At 49.9% G+C, this 19,495-nt stretch overlaps 6 protein-coding genes across 6 annotated transcripts; 3 read left to right on the top strand and 3 right to left on the bottom strand.

Moving 5' to 3' along the window:
• Positions 1-2,555: 2,555 nt before the first annotated feature.
• EV420DRAFT_1576655 (uncharacterized protein) lies at positions 2,556-3,781 on the top strand. Its single transcript, XM_060474508.1, has 4 exons — positions 2,556-2,964; positions 3,016-3,261; positions 3,322-3,573; positions 3,627-3,781. The coding sequence occupies exons 1-4, from the start codon at positions 2,868-2,870 to the stop codon at positions 3,740-3,742; spliced, it is 711 nt and encodes a 236-aa protein (XP_060324707.1). The 5' UTR covers positions 2,556-2,867; the 3' UTR covers positions 3,743-3,781.
• A 1,238-nt stretch (positions 3,782-5,019) lies between these two features.
• On the top strand, positions 5,020-7,465 carry EV420DRAFT_1752093 (fungal peroxidase). The gene is made up of 10 exons (XM_060480392.1): positions 5,020-5,473; positions 5,522-5,618; positions 5,674-5,713; positions 5,842-6,121; positions 6,174-6,469; positions 6,519-6,741; positions 6,791-6,853; positions 6,908-6,974; positions 7,035-7,162; positions 7,221-7,465. The coding sequence occupies exons 1-10, from the start codon at positions 5,344-5,346 to the stop codon at positions 7,295-7,297; spliced, it is 1,401 nt and encodes a 466-aa protein (XP_060324706.1). The 5' UTR covers positions 5,020-5,343; the 3' UTR covers positions 7,298-7,465.
• Positions 7,466-9,004: 1,539 nt separating this feature from the next.
• On the bottom strand, positions 9,005-10,966 carry EV420DRAFT_1029196 (Glucuronoyl esterase catalytic domain from Hypocrea Jecorina). Its single transcript, XM_060465391.1, has 3 exons — positions 10,476-10,966; positions 9,156-10,407; positions 9,005-9,104 (listed from the first exon to the last, which is right to left on the bottom strand). Exons 1-2 carry the CDS (start codon positions 10,534-10,536, stop codon positions 9,296-9,298), a joined length of 1,173 nt encoding a protein of 390 aa, XP_060324705.1. The 5' UTR covers positions 10,537-10,966; the 3' UTR covers positions 9,005-9,104; positions 9,156-9,295.
• A 311-nt stretch (positions 10,967-11,277) lies between these two features.
• On the bottom strand, positions 11,278-12,457 carry EV420DRAFT_1485032 (uncharacterized protein; the record flags this gene model as incomplete). Its single annotated transcript, XM_060470154.1, has 5 exons — positions 11,278-11,577; positions 11,786-11,976; positions 12,096-12,113; positions 12,157-12,241; positions 12,371-12,457. The coding sequence occupies 5 exons, from the start codon at positions 12,455-12,457 to the stop codon at positions 11,278-11,280; spliced, it is 681 nt and encodes a 226-aa protein (XP_060324704.1).
• Positions 12,458-14,688: 2,231 nt separating this feature from the next.
• Positions 14,689-15,788, top strand: EV420DRAFT_1029490 (uncharacterized protein). Its single transcript, XM_060465392.1, has one exon. The coding sequence runs from the start codon at positions 14,867-14,869 to the stop codon at positions 15,635-15,637; it is 771 nt and encodes a 256-aa protein (XP_060324703.1). The 5' UTR covers positions 14,689-14,866; the 3' UTR covers positions 15,638-15,788.
• Positions 15,789-17,595: 1,807 nt separating this feature from the next.
• EV420DRAFT_1768604 (uncharacterized protein) lies at positions 17,596-19,022 on the bottom strand (the record flags this gene model as incomplete). The annotated part of the gene is made up of 3 exons (XM_060480980.1): positions 17,596-17,881; positions 17,936-18,112; positions 18,341-19,022. 2 exons carry the CDS (start codon positions 19,020-19,022, stop codon positions 17,940-17,942), a joined length of 855 nt encoding a protein of 284 aa, XP_060324702.1. The 3' UTR covers positions 17,596-17,881; positions 17,936-17,939.
• Between the last annotated feature and the right edge of the window lie 473 nt (positions 19,023-19,495).

The following is a 19,495-nucleotide window of genomic DNA, read 5'->3' as shown; positions in this document are numbered from 1 at the left end:
GAAGGAGAGCGTATGGGGAGTGTGGTGTGATCGCAGGAGGGAGCGTGCACGAGGGAGGAAGCGACGACATCCGGACTGCCGGGATTACGCTTTCCTTGCATCATGATCCAATCGGTAAGTCTCGTCACGAGTTTTATTGATTCTCGCTAACTCTTTTACTACAGAACCAAGCATATGTGCTTGTCTGGGTCATGTTACAGTGCTGGTGTGTGTGGGAGAGGAATGTGTAGAGGTGGGAAGCGTTGATCGAGCATTGTGATGTCGTGGTCGCTCATTAACATTCTCCAAAGTGGGCTGGAATCGCAACTCAGGGAGGTGTGTGGTTGTGCAATGCGTTGTGTCGAGAGCATAGATCGTGCTTACAGTGTATGGTGCGTTACTTTTTTTTTCTTTCAACACACCTTTTTTCATTGAGATTGTTTAGGATTAGTCACTTCTGAGCATGAGGAATAGTCGAATCTGAAAGGTGTGAAAGGCCTAGTCGATGCTGTTGACATCGCCCTTGTCAAGCGTTGCGGCTGAGGAAATAACCGCCCTGGAGGAAGTCCTGGGTGAGGGGTTTTGCTTATGGTATGTTCTTTTCTCTCTTGGCTCTTCCTGCGCTGACGTCCCTTCATTATTCTAGCATGTCGCCGTCTGTCTAAAGGTACGTCCAGGGTAAGGGTCACTTACAACGCTCTGGTTCGTGCCTTTTTGGGGACATATCGGACCTTCAAGCTTCAGCAGTCCATTGAAACAACTTCAGTGAGGGATGCTCGGCCACGGTACGAACGGGAAATGGCCCCTCCCGTTCGAACACCAGCACATATCTTCGGAACGGGGAGACTGTACTTTGATTGCTGGTACGTGCTTTTCCCCCTGGAAGCGCGAGAATTTCTTCAACTCTTTATTCTTTCGGTTCATAACTCTCTAGTCTATTGTTTTTTGTACGCTAGTGGTTTCAATGTCAAACCCTCCTTTGCGATTCGGTATGACCCTCTTGAAGTTGGGAGGCATGGCATGCATGCGTTAGGGAGTTTGTGGTGTGACCGCGAGAGGGAGTGTGCATGACAGAGGGACTTGAGACGTAGCGCGTGAGAGGGAGGAGACGTCTGCGAGAAATTAAATAGAGACTGTGCAGGAGGTACGGAAGAAGACTTGGGTGCGAGGATGGAATGTATAATTATTGCTCGCAATGGCAAGGGCGCATTGAGAAGACGCTCGACCTTGTGTTGTTTATGTTGGCACCAGCGGTCGTCGCTAGTCTCTCCACGCCTATTGCTGTTGAGGCCGGGAGGGAGCGGATGGTATCAGGATTGTTTCCCACGTTTCTTCGACTCTTACTATCATCACCCTCGATGACCTCACATGGACAGCCCGGAGAGCGCGACGAAAAGTATCGAAAAGGAACCGCAGCACACAAGGCCAAGCATGACCGACTGATGAGGACACGCTCAATCGCTTCACGAACAGAACTGGACGGTCCTTGGATGTAGCGACTTGCAGGAGGCGTTGTTCATAGCAGCCAAGAACAGAGATGCGCTTACTCGGATTGAAGGGATTCTGTCGTGCGATTGACGAAATGGTTCATCTGCAGGCTTAGGTGGATGATGCTGCAGGGGAGAAAGACCGATTCTGAGGGAAGAAAAGGTACGTTTTATTTTATGCTAGCTGCCTGCGCCGATGACTTATAGCTTCTGATAGGGATCCTCATCGCCCTAGTAGTGGATAGCAACGCGCAGCTGCAATGTACGAACGAAATGGCGCCACTTCTGTTCAATACATACTCGTGCGAGGGAAAGGAGGCGGAGAAGGACAAAGATTACGCGATTGGCTGACAGTGACAGTACAAAGATGTTGGAGCAGATTGGGCTGTGGACGATGGTAGGCACGATTGCAACGTATGCGCTTGTGCTGATACACTACAACAGCCTCCGCAAGACGCCGAATCCCTCCAAGCGACCCGTAACTCCAAGCTCGGCAACCGTTTCGAGTTGGCCGTAGCCTAATCCCATTGGTACGCGAGCCCCAGACCTGCGATCCGACACCCTTTCCACATACAAAGCTTGAAGCTTCCAGGCCAGGCGAGCTCGGCAGTACAACTAGCGAGCATTTCGATATTGTGGTCGCTCGACAGCCATTCTTCAAAGTGGGCTGGGATTGCAACTCGGCGAGGAGGTGCTTGCGTGCCGTATGGTTCGAGGCACGCTGTCAAGTTTGTGCATCAACGTGTTTCGCTAATCACACTGCGGGCAGGATTGTCGAGAGTATATGGTGCGTAAAGTCCTCCATCCTTTTTTGATCTCATGTACTGAAGCTCGGTTCTTCGGTACTGCTTTGCGTCCTTTTGCAGCCGTTTCTTTGTATAGAATGGTAGCGCGTCGCAGATCCCTTGTGCTGACGTGTTGAGCTAATCTTCATCTATGAACTTCGATCTTCAAGATGTGGAAGGCCCGATTCAGCGTCGTCCCCCACCCCCTTGCAACCGAGTAAATAGCCGCCTTGAGGTGTGGCGTCGAGTCGACTCGGAGGTTTGCATATGGTATGTCCTTTTCTCCCCTGGTTTCTCTCGGGCTGACGTCTCTACTCCAGCGTGTTGTCAAACTATGTCTGCGGTTACCCACAGCAAGTCACCTAGGTTTTGCACGAGTCTTTGAGGCTGTCGGTCCCTCAACGGGTTGGATCGGAGCTCCACCATCGCAGTCAAGTCATCTCCTTCCGTACCTCCTGCATCTGTAGCGTATGAGCCGGTTATCAAAGCCGTTCTTCGTCAACGGCTTCTTTGGAGGACTTTCTTGGGCTCTATCGCATTTTGTTGGGTCCAGACAGTGGCATGGACAATATGGTGTCTTGGTGGTATTGAGGAACTGGGAATTGGCGGGGTGGCAATGGTTCCAGTGACGCCGTCGACGTCAATGAAGGCATACGTGTGTTGGGTAGCGGTAGCCTTACCTATCGTGGTGCTAAGAAAAAGGCATCTTACAGGTCTGTCGACGCGCTCTCACCGAATTTATCTGTTGATTCAGATTTCCTTAGGTTATCACTCGACTTCAAAGACTCCTTCAAAAACATTGCAGAATGCTCGGAGCACTAGAAGCGCATTCTTGGTTTATCTTACCTCTGCAACCATTGCGACACTTCTCCATGTATCAATGGCTCGAATCACGCCTGTTGCTGTGCAGGAGGCATTTGGAGCATGGGTGAATTGGTGGACGAGGGAGCGGATAAGTAAGGTCGTGGAGGGATCCTTATCCAGGCGCGAACTTGATCTTGTCGTCGAAGGTACGATGGCATTCCTTCTCGGAGTATTCTGGGTGCTGATTTGTCTTTTGATTTTATTAGTTTTATCACGTTTAACGTGTTCGTCCCTGACAGAAGATCGATACGGGGTCGTCCAACGCGATATTCCCAAAATCCTTGAGGCGATGCTCTCTTTCTTGTCAGCGATAGAAGATTACCAGATTGAACTGAATGCTCTGCGACCTCCGCCACCAGAAGAGGAGGAAGGCCTATCGGATAAAGAAAGAATACAACGCGAGGTTCTTCGGATAGAGTTGGCTAAAGCTAGCGAGGTCCTAGGATACCTCGGTGATGGTGAGTGTACTGAGTTTACGCTGGTTGTGTGGACTAACGGGGATTGGATGTAGGATTTAAGAATGGCATCGCGCGTGTTGTACAGATGTTTGGGGGTAAATTGAATGCATCCAAGTTCCCACCGCGCATTGCGAACAAGCTGCAAGGGTTTGTAGATTATAATCAGTAATCATGATCGACTTTTTTGCTTCTGTCAGCAGGCAGTTCTGGTTCATCGCCAGTCAGCAGTTCGTCTCAAACACCTACCCGAGTCTAGGAACAAACTACGGTACATCAAGAGGACACAGGGCATCACTGACTCACTTTCGTGCGAAGATCATCAAAAGCGCTAACAGACGGTATAGCTTCCGTTTACTACAAGCGACTGGTGTAGAACTAAATGTTTTGCTTCAAGCTCACCGTACTTTATACAAGACCTTTGCTCAAGCATCGTGGCATATTCCATAGAGTTTGGCGCTTATTACTGATGATGTAATAAGTGCAGGGATGCATGATAAGGTCGAGAGTGGGCAGCATCCAGCCTGTAAATAGTTCGGAAACTTGATGGAACGGTGGCTCGTCTCGTTCCCCGTAAGTCTGTCGGGAGCGGGGAGGAGCGGGAATGCTGGTCTGGGCTCGGCACATCCGAGGTCCCCCTTGGATTGATAATCTGTTCCTTGGGTATTTTTGTGATTATCGGTGGTTATCGGTTTATTAGGTGGCTCTTGCGACGTACATTCATTTAGACGCCGGTCTTGGTTTGTTCCTGACTGACGAACAGTGTTCCTGTTGATCGAACAGGCCTTACACCAATCTAGCTTGCTTTTCAGGGCCATGGCACCTAACACCTACTTGCTGCACATCCACAGGTAGCAACTTTGCAATGCCGACGGCATTCCCAAGTAGTAAGGCTAGTGTACGTTGTTTTCTCGGTCTGTGGTTTGTTGCTCATTTCGTGGCACACGCTATCAGCTTTCCGAACCTTGCGCGTCGTGGTATCAATTATAGAAGGTTAAACGAAGCACACTGGTGGTCGGGAATTCTTCACCGCTGTACGTTCGCTTTTTTAATGACTTTACTTGGTATCAGAAATAGGCGCGACTAGGTCCATCGATCATCGATCATTGCCGGAACGGCAGAGTGGGCGTGGATCACTCGATGGACTCTTATACGATTACTCGTGGTGCCGCAAAAATTCGCGTCTCCACAGCATAATGACCACCGGTGCATCAATTGAGATCGCGATTTGGTTTTGTTATGCTCCGAGGAACCAACTGCCAATCCAAAATGCGAGGTGTTGCGTAGAGATGGATGACAACTGGAACGCAACTTATTTCTCAAGTGCACAGTGGCGATATTTTGTAAGAGTGATTTTTTGAAACAGCAGTCCCAGTGATGCTGAGAAATGAATGCATAGGTGACAGAAAATGCGACCCACTCTAACGAATGGCGTGCTCTTGCCTCAAACCGAACCCCAAGGAATGTACCTCAAGCGCAATCCAAGTTTAGACACCCATGCAAGCTTTCGCCAGCAGCGTGTTGGAACGGCGTACCGACGCCGCTTTGACAACATGGAAATCAAAAACCGGTTAAACACACAACACCAATACAGCCTCATCATCGGCTTTACATAACTTCCAAAATGCCAGTGTCACGATCTCTCGCGGTTGTGTGAAGGAAAGCAATAGTCCTGCATAACTTGACTCATCACATGTTTCATATTTTGCTTTAAAAGACGCTGGACGTATTCATTATGGTTCATTGACCGTCGTTCTTTGCTGGTTATCCAAGATGAAGACTTCTGGCGCGATCTTCACCTCTCTCCTAGTCCTTTCCCTAGCCTTCAATGCTGCTGGACATCCCAATAATCCAGGCCGGCTACATCGCCGACAAGTCATGCGAACGACATCTATACTGAATGGTAGGTGAACACTATGTTCGTCTATGATTCAGCTAAAGCTTCGAATAGACCCTGCACCCCAACCAAATCTGCCAACTGCCCAAGAAGCTCAATCAGCAGCAGCATCCGTTGGTTTAAACTTAACTGATGTCCAGGCAGATATCTTGTTAGTGAATTCAAGTTCTCGTCATTATTCCTGGAACTGAAGCGATACGATGCAGGGTGGGAATGAAGAAGAAGAAAGAGCTCTTTTTCTTTTCGGTATTCAAAACGCGACTGACTTTAAGAACAAGCTGGCGACGGATATCCATCCTCTCATTACTTCTACCACCCAAATATTGGACATCACAACCCAGCCTTGAACAGCAGTCAATCTTGCACTTTCCCAGTCAGGACTTTCTGCACTAGGTATCACCGACGATTTAGGCGACCAGTTCTATTCTCAGGGACAGGAAGCTGATTCTGCTGCCATCGGCGATCCCGGAACTGAGAATTGGGTTCAATCGTTTGCGGGAACCTCTGTTCATGGCGTTTTCCTCCTTGCATCGGATACCCTTGATAATGTCAATGATACCCTGTCAGACCTCCTGTCGACTTTGGGAGATTCCATCGCTGAGCTACATCGCGTTCAAGGTGAAGCTCGCCCTGGACCAGAGGAAGGCCACGAACGTAAGTCTTCGCCATCTTTCGATCCATCTTGATAATGATAATGCATATGCAGATTTCGGATTCATGGACGGGATCAGCCAACCCGCAGTCATAGGTTTTACACAATCACCTCTACCAGGCCAGCTAGCTGTCGATGCGGGGGAAATTTTACTGGCCGAGGACGGTGATAGTACTACTCGTCCGCCCTGGGCTAAGGACGGTTCGTTCCTGGTCTTCCGTCAGATGGAGCAGCTGGTTCCAGAGTTCAACAAGTTCTTGTTGGACAACCCGATTTCTGAGCCCGGTGTTCTCACTCCTGAAGAGGGATCTGCCTTATTAGGCGCACGCATGATGGGACGATGGAAGAGTGTATGTTATCATCTGAAAAAGAAGGTCTACTGCTAACTTATTATTGCAGGGTGCTCCCGTCTACCTTGCACCCTTGTTCGACGATCCTACGTTGGCGTCGGATCCCATGCAGAACAACAACTTCACCTACCACGATGATGATGCAAGCTTTAACAACCAGACGCGCTGCCCGTTTGCCGCTCATACTAGGAAGACACGCCCTCGCGGAGATTTCACTCCGGAGGAAACAGCGCATCACATCATTCGCGCTAGTATTCCGTACGGACCCGAAGGTTAGATCCTTTTGTAGGCGAAACCAGGCGGCTTATAAAATGTTCACAGTAACTGATAATGAAGCAACGTCAAATACCACCAGCGCTTCTTTGGAACGTGGTCTTGCCTTTGGTTAGTTAAAACGTAGTAATTCGAACGAGCGTCGACTGATTGAGGCTACTATAGTCGCATATCAATCTAACATCGGTAACGGCTTCCGATTTTTCCAACAGGTCTGGGTCAACAACGCAAGGTAGGCATTTCGATTTTTTCCAGTCCTATGTCTTGGTCTGAGTACTTAATCCCTCTGTAGCTTCCGCGTCTCTGGTACCGGTGTGGATCCTATTATTGGTTCTGCAGGAACCGACCCTTCATCAAGAAGTCATCCGATTACTGGTCTAGATCCAACAGACCCTAGCCGTGCTATCACGTTGCAGAATGGTGTGTGTCCATTTGAAATTTGAGCTGGAAGGTTTGGACTAATATGATCTTTAATCAGACTTCGTTGTCTCGCGGGGAGGAGAGTACTTCTTCTCGCCCTCCATCTCTGCTATATTGAATACCATTGCCGCCTAATGTAGTTGTAGATAGAGATGTTGAATTAAGATTTATTGCGAGCGCAGCGAGTAGAATTGGCCGGCATGTGAGGAACCCGTCCGGTGCGGTATGCCAAAGAAGTGCAGATGTTACGGTCCTCGATAGCGTCGTTTCCGTTCTTTCGTCGAGTCGCATCTCTTTCATTTCTTATCCTGCCCCTCTGTAATGCGAGATTATTGCTTTTACACGTATAAAGAATGACTGTGCTGCTTTTCAACGGGTGAAAATGAGTATGTCGTCGTATTTCTGTTTACCCGCTGAGGTGCCTTGTGCCTTACTGGTCGTCTCTTCCAGGGTTCCACAGTCCGTATCCTGTTGTTTTCTGGGCATCATGCTTCCCGTTCTGAGCACTGTCTTTGGCACATTCTTGCCACATTTGCCAGACGCATCTTTGAGATTCAAGACCTAGAATGTGAATGATTTTGCTGCGCTCGCAAAAGGTGAGTACTCCCACGGTCCATATTATAGTAACCAAATGATCAAGCTCACAGTTTCATAGACAGTTAGTCACTCTGACCTCTTCCGCATTCTTTGAAGACTTGAATAACAAAGAGAAAGTAATTTCCTGGGCCTTCTGGAAGCTCTAACCGGTAGCAATTGGTACATCGACGTGGAAGGGTTGGTTTTGGAGTACTGTCTGAATTTCAGACAAGGTTTTACGAGGACGCCTACCAGAACATGGGACAAATATGGTACTATTTCAAGGACTGCATTCTGCATGGTGGATTCCTGAATGCTTCGTATTGGTCTCCACACTGTCAGTTTCATTTTCAACTAACAAGTAGACCCATCGAGGCGTACTCAATCCCACACGGCGAAGAGGGAGAAGTTGTCAGGGAGCCGCTCGACTTGGTTACCTTGCTACGGTTTTTAGTTCCTACGCGAATTTTTCTTTGATGTCAAACCCTTTGCATCGATGGCAAAAAGTTTCCTTGATTGTCCTCTCTTTTGATTATTTTGCGTATCGTTCCACGCTGAATAATGGTTCGCCTGTTTGGCGTTAGATGCTGCAGATACAGATGACACAGCGTTCCCCTTCTCTGTGACTTTTCCTGACGGAGCAGACGGTATAAAGTGAGACGGTGGCCCGGGAATGTTCCGAGGTGGTCTTCAGTGTCGATGAAGCTAAGTTGCTGTCAGCTTCGCATGTGGAAATTCCGATTCAGTCGACGTACATGGCATTAATGAGAAGACGTGTGTTGAATGAGGCCCACGTTGTTCGATATCATCCATAGGGCTAAAGACGCAGCTTTAGCATCGCACAAATGAATTGAATGGTCGATCCTTACCTCGACCTAGAAAGGTATTTTGAACATTAAAGTCGGGCGCTAGTATAAGGCGAATCGCAGAGGTGACAGGGCGAGAGACGCGAAGACCGAGAATACCAAGTCCTCTTCCACGTCTAAAGAGTCTTCGAAGGACCAGCTAGATGCTGATGGAAGCGACCCCGAGCTTGGAGTTCCAGTCGCTTGGAAGTGTTTGGCGGAAATTTTGTCCTACGGTGACTGTTATCGTGTGTATCAACATAGGTGCATACGGCATCGGCTCAGGTTGATTCCCCTAGTCGTTCCCATACAAATTGTGATCCTCGTATGGTATGGAGCCCTAGGTACTAGTAAAGGCTCGAAACGGTTGCCGAGCTTGGAATGTGCCGTCTCGTCTCCGTATGTAATATCACGGTTGAGACGATGCCACCACAGATGTAAGACGCCACAACTAAGATATCTCCGGTGACAGTCGTCCGGAGGCACCTATGTAGGACGATAAACCCTACGCGTGTAGTGAGCTGAATGGACTATAAATCAACAAAGGTGGACCAAGAAAGAGGACGACATACGCGATCGAGACTCGAAGCTTGAAGCGTATGAGAAAATATGCTGGCATCACGAACTCGCAGAATGCCCACCAAAGGACAGAGAAGCACACCAAATCGAATTTTCAAAGGACGGTAATACAACATCACGCCACAACGTACGATCAGGAGAGGTCAGGAACCTCCCAATCAATCCACTGCGAATCTACAAACCCAAGGCCATTCGCCCCATCCGTCTTGATGATATTTGTATCCGCATTCTGATCCTTCAAGAACCTATTCACGAACGCATTCAAATCCGGCTGCTCCTGACTGGGGAACGCACAATGCGCATGGTTCCCCACCTGCGAAACACCCATGAAATCACCTACACCAAGTCCCTGCCAAACCAAGTTCGCCGTCTTCTGACAACCCCAAACCGACTCGGGACCCAACCAATCAATCCCAGTGTTATCAATGATGAGAAGCGGACGAGGAGCGATGAGTCCCGAGAGCATATGATGATCAAAAGGCAAAGGGTCGACGCCAGATTGAGCAAAAGTGTTGAATGCAGTAGAGAACCAAACGTTCTCCTGAACGATCTCGCTAGCCGTTTGCGTGTCGATCCCATTAGCCAACATCGAATCGGAAATCCTCCAACATCCCGCACCACCACTCCCCGATTCCTGAGGGATCGTCAACGCGATCCTCGGTTCGAAAGCCCCAGCAACAAGAGCACCCTTCCCGTTCCTCGAACAACCCGTAACACCAACCCTCTCAAGGTTGATGTTCGTATTGACCTGTTCCAACGCATCCATAATCCTCGCAACACCCCAAGCCCAAGCCATCATAGCCCCAGCCGAATGATTCGATCCATAAAGCGTAAAGAACTTGCCTTGTCCACGCGACGATCCATCATTCTGTGCCGCGATATCGTCATTGTTAAACGAAAGAATCGCCACACCCGAAGGTTGAGGAAGGCTAAGGAATCCTCCAAAAACGATGAGAGCGGGGAAAGGACCGGAGCCAGAAGGCGTCTGAATCCCGACGTTGAAAGAGATCGATTTTCCGCCGTGGGAAACGTTGATGGTGAGAGTATTTCCGGAGAGGGTGCCGACGACGGATTCGGGACGAGGTGGGAGTTCACCGAGCTCGAAACGTTGGAAAAGAGCGCTGATCTCGGCTTGACGACAGGTGAATTCGTCGGCGGTGGTTACGGCGGTTCCGTTGAGGAAGGTGAAGGGATCGGGGAGCATGCTATCGGGTGTGAGAGAGACATCCGACGGGAGGTTACCGCCTGTAAAGTAAAACAAGAAAACGAATGAGTCTACAGAATAATAAGGAGATAAATAAGTGAAAACTTACATTGCGCGAACGCAGACGCGGCGAAGAGAAGAGAGGCGACAAAAGAGGTTTTGATAGTCATCGAAGTGATGCAGTCCAAGAACGAACAAGGGAAGCGTCGCTGCTCTTGACCATGACCACACGATGCTTTTTATACCTGCTAGTGACGTTAAATCTTCCCATGCGTTTCCGTCAATTTGCGTTCGACGTCTTCATGAGAACAACTGGAAAGACGGGCTCGAGGAAAAAAGAAGCCCTAGCAAGACCGAAGTCGATGCGACAAAATTAAGTTCCATGGGGTCTCGAGTCGTCATCAAACGGCCTCTCTAGAAAGACGGGATGACAGAATAGGAAGATCTCGAAGATCCTACGGGAAACACCTGGCAAACATCCATACAAACGCGCAAAAATAGATGGGAAAAACAATGGGCACAATCCGCGAGAATGATCACGCGAGCTGGGGCGGGCAGGCCACGATGTGCCGCAACATATCAGACGAGGTCTCTTGAGCTGTCTTCGCCTACACTGAGCTCTATTGAGTCCCGAGGTTAACGCGCAACTCTATTAGAATTAGGTTTACTCGCCTCGAAGGATTTGGGACCTTGTATACGCAGCAAATAATTATCGCCGAGATAAGTGGCATGGTAAACGAATCTTCGATCCTTCTGACTCGGTTTACACCCGAGCGTCGACCTCAGCCATCGGTCGTCTAGATACGAGAGCTCCTAAGATCCAAATAAAGCCACGATAATAGTTTGCTTCCAGACTTGTCGGTATACAGTATAGTGCTACAGACTAAACCTTGGTGTTAGTGTGTGCCAAGCTAAAGAAGAAGAGGAAGAAAGACCGACAATGTAACGGTCTTTGGGCCCCCATCAAGAGGTTCACCCGTCCTCTCCACAGCCAACTTCTCCGCCTGCTCGAAGATCGCTTGAACTCTCCTAACATCCGGCCATTCCCCGTACCCATGACTTGCCCTCATACTCCCCGCATCGTTCCAAAAAGCAACATCATACGTCCTAGCACCCTGAGCATTCCTCACACCCTCCGCCAAAAAGTAAGGCTTCGCTTTCCACACAGCGTACAGTCTCCCGATCCCACTCGTGTACCTCGCCTCCATACCCTTCAACGGCGAAATGATGAGAATGTAGTGTTTGATAGTGATAGGAAGATTTCACCTCGAACTTTGCGTATCGTTTCTTCTATACAGGATATGTAAACGTCCATTCGGACCACACCTAGGAAATGTTGGATCCATGAGGTGTGATCTATGTTTGGTGGTGAGATCGGATGGCGTGGATTATCAAGCCTGCAGATATAGCCCCTTTCACCCGGAGCGCCTTTTCTAGATCCTCAATCCAATGCGCACGAACAGCGCCTCCTGTCCAGTTACAGTTGAGTATATCCTGCTCGAGTCTGCCGTAGCTTCTTTGTAGTGCTCCTAGCTCGAGCGATGGAGAAAGTCGCGCAGGTGATGATGGTATGTAAGAGTCGAGGAAACGTGGGAGATCAACAAACAACCCTGAGCCGCCCGACTGTCTCCATTTTCACGCTACAAAGTAAATTGGCGGCGTAAAAAGGCTGCAAAGCAGTACCGGAGAATCGACATGAGATCAAAAAAGGATGGAGGACCTAACGCACCATATGCTCTCGACAATCCTGCCTGCAGTGTGATTAGCGAAACACGTTGATGACAACGTACCTCGAACCATACAGCACGCAAGCACCTCCTCAATCCCAGCCCACTCTGAAGAATGGCCGTCGAGCGACCACAACAGCTCGCCTGGCTGGATGGAGGGCAGAGTCTCAACGAGCTTGCATGGAGGTGGTGGATGCAGATGGAAGCTTCAAGCTTTGTATGTGGAAAGGGCGCCGATCGTGACGCGTGCCGGCTCCCACGTTTCTTTGACTCTTACCATCATCACCCTCAACGGCCACGCGACCTTTTTCCAGAACTCACATGCGAAAGCACGACGAGAAGGAACCGCAACACACGAGGCCATGTATGACCGCTCAATCGCTTCCGAGTCACGAACAGAATTGGACGGTCCTTGGATTTAGCGACTTGTAGGAGGCGTTGTTCGTAGCCGCCGAGGACAGAGTTGTGTTCGCTCGGATTGAGTACGTTCTGACGTGCGATGGATGAAAGGGACTGTCTACGGGCTCTTAAATGAATGTTAATGAGGAGAGAAACCGATTCTGAGGTCTGAGGGAAGAAAAGGTACGTTTTTTTTTCTATCTTAGCTCTCTGCCGATTACATATAGATTCTGTTAGAGATACCCATCTCCCTACTAGTGGATGGCAACGCGCAGCTGCAATGTACAAACGAAATGGCGCCACTTCCGTTCAATATATACTGGTGCGAGGCAAAGGAGACGGAGAAGGACAAAGACCACGCGATTGGCTGACAGTGGCAGTGCGAAGATGTTGGAGCAGATCGGGTTGTGCACGATGGTAGGCACGATTGCAACGTATGCGCCTATGCTGATATACTACAACAGCCCCCCCGCAAGATGCCAAATCCCTCCAAGCAACCCATAACTCCAAGCTCGGCAACCGTTTCGAGCCTTTACTAGTACCCAGGGCTCCATACCATACGAGGATCACAATTTGTATGGGAACGACTAGGGGAATCAACCTGAATTCACGCCGATGCCGTATGCACCTATGTTGATACACGACAACAGTCACCGTAGGACAAATTTCCCGCCGAATACTTCCAAGCGACTGGAACTCCAAGCCTGAGCTCGGCGTCGCTTCCATCAACAATGTAGCTGGTCCTTCGAAGACGTGGAAGAGGACTTGGTATTCTCGGACCCCGCTCTGTCACCTTGTGGACTCACCTTGTAGTAGCCCGACTTTGATATCCAAAGTGCCTTTTTCCCAGGTCGAGGTAAGGATCGACCATTCAGTTCATTCGCGCGACGCTAAAGTTGCGTCTTTAGCCCTATGGGTATCACCGTCTACGCAGCCTTCCAAAGACCCAGACTTGGATATCAAGCAATGTGGTCCTCGCTCAACATACGTCTTCTCATCAACGCCACGTGCGTAGACTGGATCGGAATTCCCACCTGCGAAGCTGACAGTAACTCACTGAAGACTACTTCGGAACATTCCCGGGCCACCGTCTCAGCCTTCAGTCCTCACTCTATACCCTCTGCTCTGTCATGAAAAAGGGACAGAGAAGGAGAACACTGTGTCATCTGTATCTGCAGCATCTAACGCCAAACAGGCGAACCATTATTCAGTGTGGACGATACGCAAAATAATCAAAAGAGAGGACAATCAAGGAAACTTTTTGCTATCGATGCAAAGGGTTTGACATCCAGTTTAGCGCACGGAATGGATGAGTCGAGAATTCTCTGTACCTTGCGGGTTGGCTGTATCATAATAATGGCAGCATTTGCGATTATCAGAGTGTTGGAAGCGCAACCGCAAAACAGTATATCACCCCGCCGATGTGATCCGCCTGGATCGGCCTATTGAATTGATTCTACAATTTCTCGAAAAGATCATGTACTGTTCGACATGCATAGGACGTAATGTTCTACATAGGGAATAGCAGGTAACTAAGCTCCCAACACGTGCATCGTAGGTCTTTAATGGAACCCTAAAAGACCTTTGCTTCTTCCCTCATCATCATCCTCAGCGTCGTTGTCCTCGAAATCTCTGATTTTTCCACAAAAGTACGTATCCTTCTCCAAGGAAGGGATGCTCGTTTACCCTGACTTCCCCACTCTGGCTTACAGATATCCCTACCGACCAGTGGCCCTCGAACAAACCCCTTATCGATGGAATCCAAGCACTCCGCTGTTCGTTATGCCCACCGCTCTCGCTCGCGTCAGGTCTTCTCATATAATGTTTTCAGGAAACTCTCTGCTTTTCATCAGGCACTGTACTTCCAGACAATACAGCTGTGGTGCCATATACTAATGTGTAGCTATATCATGGTACTCCTCCGCGCAGGACGGTCATCAGAAGCTCTGGACTCGGAGACGCTAGCCTCAGTGATGGAACACATACGCCTCCTCGAATCTGAGACTCGTTGCCGGTGATGAACAGCTGCAGGCCACATCGCTCGACGCTCCTCTCCGGCACGAACAAGCTCTGGCCGCACACGATCTCGAAAAACCATAAATCCATATTCGCGCCCGTTCGACGCCTTCCGAACGACATCTTGTTACGTATCTTTCAGATATCCTGTCAATGCAAGGGTCAAGCCTGACGTGAAGACCATCCCTTGGCTTCTCGGTTACGTCTGTCATCACTGGAGAGTTCTCTCCCGGTCCTCCCCTTCCTTGTGGACTAACATATCCCTCGAGAGCGTGTGCTCTTCCGACCTCTCATCCGGTCGACGCAGTCTACGCAAAAATCTCCTCTCCCTCTCGGGAGGTTTGCCGCTTAGGATTATATGGAGATGCTCCATCCTTACGAGACGCACATGCCCCATCGTCCAGTTTGCCCAGGCGATGATAGAAGTATCATCTGGGAAGACATCGCTCTCCACTCACACCGATGGTCCCACATAAACCTCACGACAAAGGGGCCAATGATAGCCCTTCAGAACTTCACTTGTTATTCACCCTTGCTACGCAATCTTCGCTCAGTCATGCTTGATGTTTCTTCCCCCACCGACATCTGTCGCCTATTTTCCTCAGCTCCCCTTCTCCAGGATCTCGCCTTCTGTGGGAGTATTACCCTATGGCGGGAACTCGCACGAACGATACCCCTTCACCAGCTCGTCAATCTCATGGTAACCGTAAGAATCTACGAACCAGACGACGCGAATCCAGATTTCTACGCCTGCCTGAAGGAGGCTGCCCTCTTGGAGGGCTTGCATTTCAACGTTGCACGTATCGTTCCGAGACCCTCTACACCGTCTGATGTACCGCTCTCTCTTGCCTTCATCCATACCCATATCCATAGACTGACGTTGAACGGCGAGATTCCTTCCGTTCTAGACCAGTGCTCCATGCCGAACTTGAAGGAACTGTTCGTCTACAGCGAATACAGGCCCTATGTGGGGGGACTACTAGAAATCGATCCCGCTGATATCAAGCGCCTTGTTCGTTTTGTATCGCGTTCAGAGTGCAGTGTGCGAACGTTTTCGTGCTTCAGACCAATGCCACTTTCGACATTCAAAGCGTTTGGAAGGAGTGGTCGTCGTCGTCGTCGTCATTGACAAAGCTCACTATCACCGTTACCTCAGCGACTCGAGCGGATGCTGTTCGAGAGCTGACCTTTGAGGAGGAGGGCAAACCCGGTATCCTACCAAACCTCCAGCATTTGACGCTGCGTACGTCTGAAGGCGTGTGTATCTTCCAGGACGACAGTCTTCTCAAAATGGTGTCTTCAAGGCGTACTACTCGATGTTTTGCGGCGCTCGTGATAATAACTAGGATATTCTACAGGGGGGTCTTCAGTCGGGATATTATCACTCAAATGCAGCGTCTGCGTGGGATGAGGGCAGTAGGTGTCCTGTGTTAGGCTCTTCCTGGATGAGTATTTAGATTATTTCGAAAGTGATGAACGCTTCGCCGAGTTTCTGGAAGAGGGAGAAGGGTAGTAGGTAGTATGAATGATGTGCATAGTACAGAAGACAACCCTTGTATCTGATCATTGATGGTCACGTTCAGACTGTACCGCGAGAACTTGGTCCATGGAGAGAGTCGATCTTCTGCCAATGAAGATCGGTTTTTGAGAAAAGCTGTTGAGGACATGCCGAATCGTTCGCAGATCCCGCCAATTGTAGCTTGTTTGGGGCAGCAGGGAGATGCAGTACTACCTGTTGAATGTTCGAAAAAGAATCGCCGCATGGTGGTCATGGGTGGCAGTTCAGGTCAGGATTGTTTGTTGATCGTGACGCGTGCCGGCTCCCGCGTTTCTTTGACTCTTACTATCATCATCCTCAACGGCCACGCGATCTTTCTTCAGAACTCACATGCACATGCAAGAGTGCGACGAGAAGGAACCATGGCACACGAGTTCTTTGAGTTTAGGGACTTGCAGGAGGCCTTGTTCGTAGCCGCCAAGGACAGAGATGCGTTTACTCGGATTGAAGGGTTTCTGACGTGCGGTGGACGAAAGGGACCGTCGACCGGCTCTGAGGGAAGAAAGGGTACGTTTTATTTTATTTTAGCTGTCCGCCGATTATATATTTCTGATAGGGATCCCTGTCGCCCTACAACGCGCAGTTGCATACGAACGAAATGGCAATGGCACGACTTCAAGGCCTTTCTGTTCAATACAGATGCAGAGAAGGACAATGACTACGCGGTTGGCTGACAGTGAGTATCTTTGAATTCACGCCAACGCTGATACCCATGTATGCGCTCATCTTGATACACTGCAACAGCCCGCGCTGGACAGTTCTCCCGCTCAATCCCTCCAAGCGACCCCTAACTCCAAGCTCGGCAACCGTTGAGGCCCGTTCCACATACAAAGCTTGAAGATCCCTGGCCTGCGTTCGATTCATCACGCGCACGAGTTTTATTGATCCAGGGAGGTTGACGGTGGATAGATTATGCCTGCGGTATCATGACCCTTGCCTCGCGACAGGGTACACAACGCACGCACCTTGCTTTTTGAAATGAGCGGGTATCTCGTCAAAGTGTCCCAATTCTCGTGCTGTTACTACGTCGGTCACATAAATACGGCAGCGCTAGTGTTGATCGATTTAATGATTGGCACGATCTACACCCGCGGAGGCTGTGAAAGATATCCCACCACAGCAAATCAGTAACAGGTCTTCATTCCTCCTCGCCTACACATCACCACGAGCTCCCATCCTCCCATCCTCATATATCTCGTCAGCTTCCTCTCAAGTCCAGGCGTTGAGGTGACATTTAACCCTCACGTTGATTACCCTTCTGATCGCATTTCATACAGTGGGTCCATGAAACGCTCCCGCTCATGGATGAGAGAAACATGCTCGATGTAGAATACAAGTTGTTATACGGTTCGCAAATTAGCGTATGTGGGTTGGAACAGCGACTAGTTCCCGACGCGAAATGAAGAGTGGCCGCGAGGTGGAATAGCAGAGTTTTTCTCCTCGCGCTCAATATTTATCCGACGACTAACTTCTTTCCGTAATAGATTTTCTCCCTTGTAGTAAAGTTAACGTACATCAATAATCAGACTGTTTTTCTACTATCAACTAGAGCTCAATGTTCTGACGATGGCCAGGCCTTCGAAAACTCGCCACGGTTTACTTGAACCACCCATTCGATAATTCGACAAGGAGAACTATGATTTGGCATCTAGGACGCTTCCCAAGAAGCTCTGAATGACAGGAAAGCTCGAAATGTTTTAGTTATTGGCATGTTTGCTACTATCCAGCAATATTGTTTTCTCGATCCATTTATCTACCGAACGAACGAATGCAATCACCAAGACGCTCTGATTCACGAAATATTTCCTGCTCCCGCTGTTTGAAGAAAATGTGAGCGTAGAATTAACTTGAAAGACCAGCGTTACTAACGAAATCACTGTCCACGGGGAAGGACTGGGGAGATGACAGGAGAGCCTGTAACAACCTGTCTACCTTCGAGGTTCGGGAGGGTGGGAAGGACTGGGGAGATCGTGACCTGCCTGCCCATAACTTCACCACGAGGAAGAACTGGGGAGATGACTGGGGAGCCGGTAACAACCTGTCTACCTTCGAGGTTCGGGAGGGTGGGAAGGACTGGAGAGATCGTGACCTGCCTGCCCATAACTTCACCACGAGGAAGAACTGGGGAGATGACTGGGGAGCCGGTAACAACCTGTCTACCTTCGAGGTTCGGGAGGGTGGGAAGGACTGGGGAGATCGTAACCTGCCTGCCCATAACTTCGCCACGGGGAAGAACTGGAGAGATGACTGGGGAGCCGGTAACAACCTGTCTACCTTCAATACCGTCGCGGGTAGGAAGGGTCGGAAGGACTGGGGAGATCGTAACCTGCCTGCCCATAACTTCTCCACGGGGAAGAACCGGGGAGATGACTGGGGAGCCCGTAACAACCTGTCTACCTTTGAGGGTCGGGAGGGTCGGAAGGACTGGGGAGATCGTGACCTGCCTGCCTGCAAGGGCGGGAACAGCTGGAACAGCCGGAGGAGCGGGTGGGGCAGGAGGAGCCGGGAGAGCTGGAATCACCTGCCTGCCTGTAAGGGCAGGAATCGCTGGAACCGCCGGAGGAGCGGGTGGGGCGGGAGGAGCTGGAGGAGCTGGAATCACCTGCCTGCCTGTAAGGGCTGGGAGAGCTGGAACCGCTGGAACCGCCGGGGGAGCGGGAGGGGCGGGAGGGGCGGGAATCACCTGCCTGCCTGTAAGCGCTGGAATCGCTGGAATAGCCGGAACGGCGGGAGGGGCGGGAAGAGCTGGAAGAGCCTGCCTGCCCGTAATAACCGCACCGCCATCCGATTCATCGCGGGGAACGGGGGGAGCGATAGGGTAAAAGACAGGGACAGGGTAGAGTGTAGGACCCTCGCTGGTCGTAATATCATTACGGGGAAGGACGACAGGAATGACACCGCCGCTGGCGAGTAGAGGTAGGGCCAGGAAAGCAGAGACAGAGATACGAGCGAACATGGTGAAGTGAGATTATTAAGCTGTACAATTGTGAGGGCTTGAGAATACCTGCTGGTTTAATCCCTCTCTTATAGCTTTCCGAGTCGTCTCCTCTGGGCGATGGCAGTCATCAGTCGTGGAGTAGAAACAAAAATACAGGGCCCAGGACGAGTGGAGGGGAACAAATGACGCGGTCAGGAACGATGAGCCTTGTTTAACAGTATCTTTTCATGCCTGTGAGGAACCGAGCAAGGGAGTATCAGTCAAAAATAGTCCCTTATCGCGGTATCAGCCTTCTCTGACCTTCATTTCCGGTGGATGGGCTCGTTCATACAAGAATAGTCATCAGGTTATAGAAATATGCTTTGCGAAGATCTAGTATCTTGGGTGATGATTGATGTTCCTCGCCGTCATCCTGCCTCTGGATAGTGGCACTGTTCGAAAAAGGTCACTTTCATGCTCATGCAAAGTAGCGTTGAGAGAAAAAAGTTCGA

The sequence above is a fragment of the Desarmillaria tabescens genome (genome assembly GCF_030435595.1).
Source record: "Desarmillaria tabescens strain CCBAS 213 chromosome Unknown EV420scaffold_59, whole genome shotgun sequence".
In the NCBI taxonomy this organism is placed as follows: domain Eukaryota; kingdom Fungi; phylum Basidiomycota; class Agaricomycetes; order Agaricales; family Physalacriaceae; genus Desarmillaria; species Desarmillaria tabescens.
This window is presented reverse-complemented; position numbering and strand designations above follow the sequence as displayed.

What these genes read in the sequence shown, in the direction of transcription:
- EV420DRAFT_1752093 (XM_060480392.1), top strand. Translation starts at nt 5,344, where the DNA reads ATGAAGACTTCTGGCGCGATCTTCACCTCTCTCCTAGTCCTTTCCCTA. An exon ending in AAGAGCTCTTTTTCTTTTCG is followed by an intron (nt 5,714 to 5,841) that starts GTATTCAAAACG and finishes GCACTTTCCCAG; the next exon opens with TCAGGACTTTCTGCACTAGG. An exon ending in GGAACGTGGTCTTGCCTTTG is followed by an intron (nt 6,854 to 6,907) that starts GTTAGTTAAAAC and finishes AGGCTACTATAG; the next exon opens with TCGCATATCAATCTAACATC.
- EV420DRAFT_1576655 (XM_060474508.1), top strand. Translation starts at nt 2,868, where the DNA reads ATGGTTCCAGTGACGCCGTCGACGTCAATGAAGGCATACGTGTGTTGG. An exon ending in AAGAAAAAGGCATCTTACAG is followed by an intron (nt 2,965 to 3,015) that starts GTCTGTCGACGC and finishes AGATTTCCTTAG; the next exon opens with GTTATCACTCGACTTCAAAG. An exon ending in ACTTGATCTTGTCGTCGAAG is followed by an intron (nt 3,262 to 3,321) that starts GTACGATGGCAT and finishes TGATTTTATTAG; the next exon opens with TTTTATCACGTTTAACGTGT.
- EV420DRAFT_1029196 (XM_060465391.1), bottom strand. Translation starts at nt 10,536, where the DNA reads ATGACTATCAAAACCTCTTTTGTCGCCTCTCTTCTCTTCGCCGCGTCT. An exon ending in CGCGTCTGCGTTCGCGCAAT is followed by an intron (nt 10,408 to 10,475) that starts GTAAGTTTTCAC and finishes TTTACTTTACAG; the next exon opens with GCGGTAACCTCCCGTCGGAT.
- EV420DRAFT_1029490 (XM_060465392.1), top strand. Translation starts at nt 14,867, where the DNA reads ATGGAGATGCTCCATCCTTACGAGACGCACATGCCCCATCGTCCAGTT.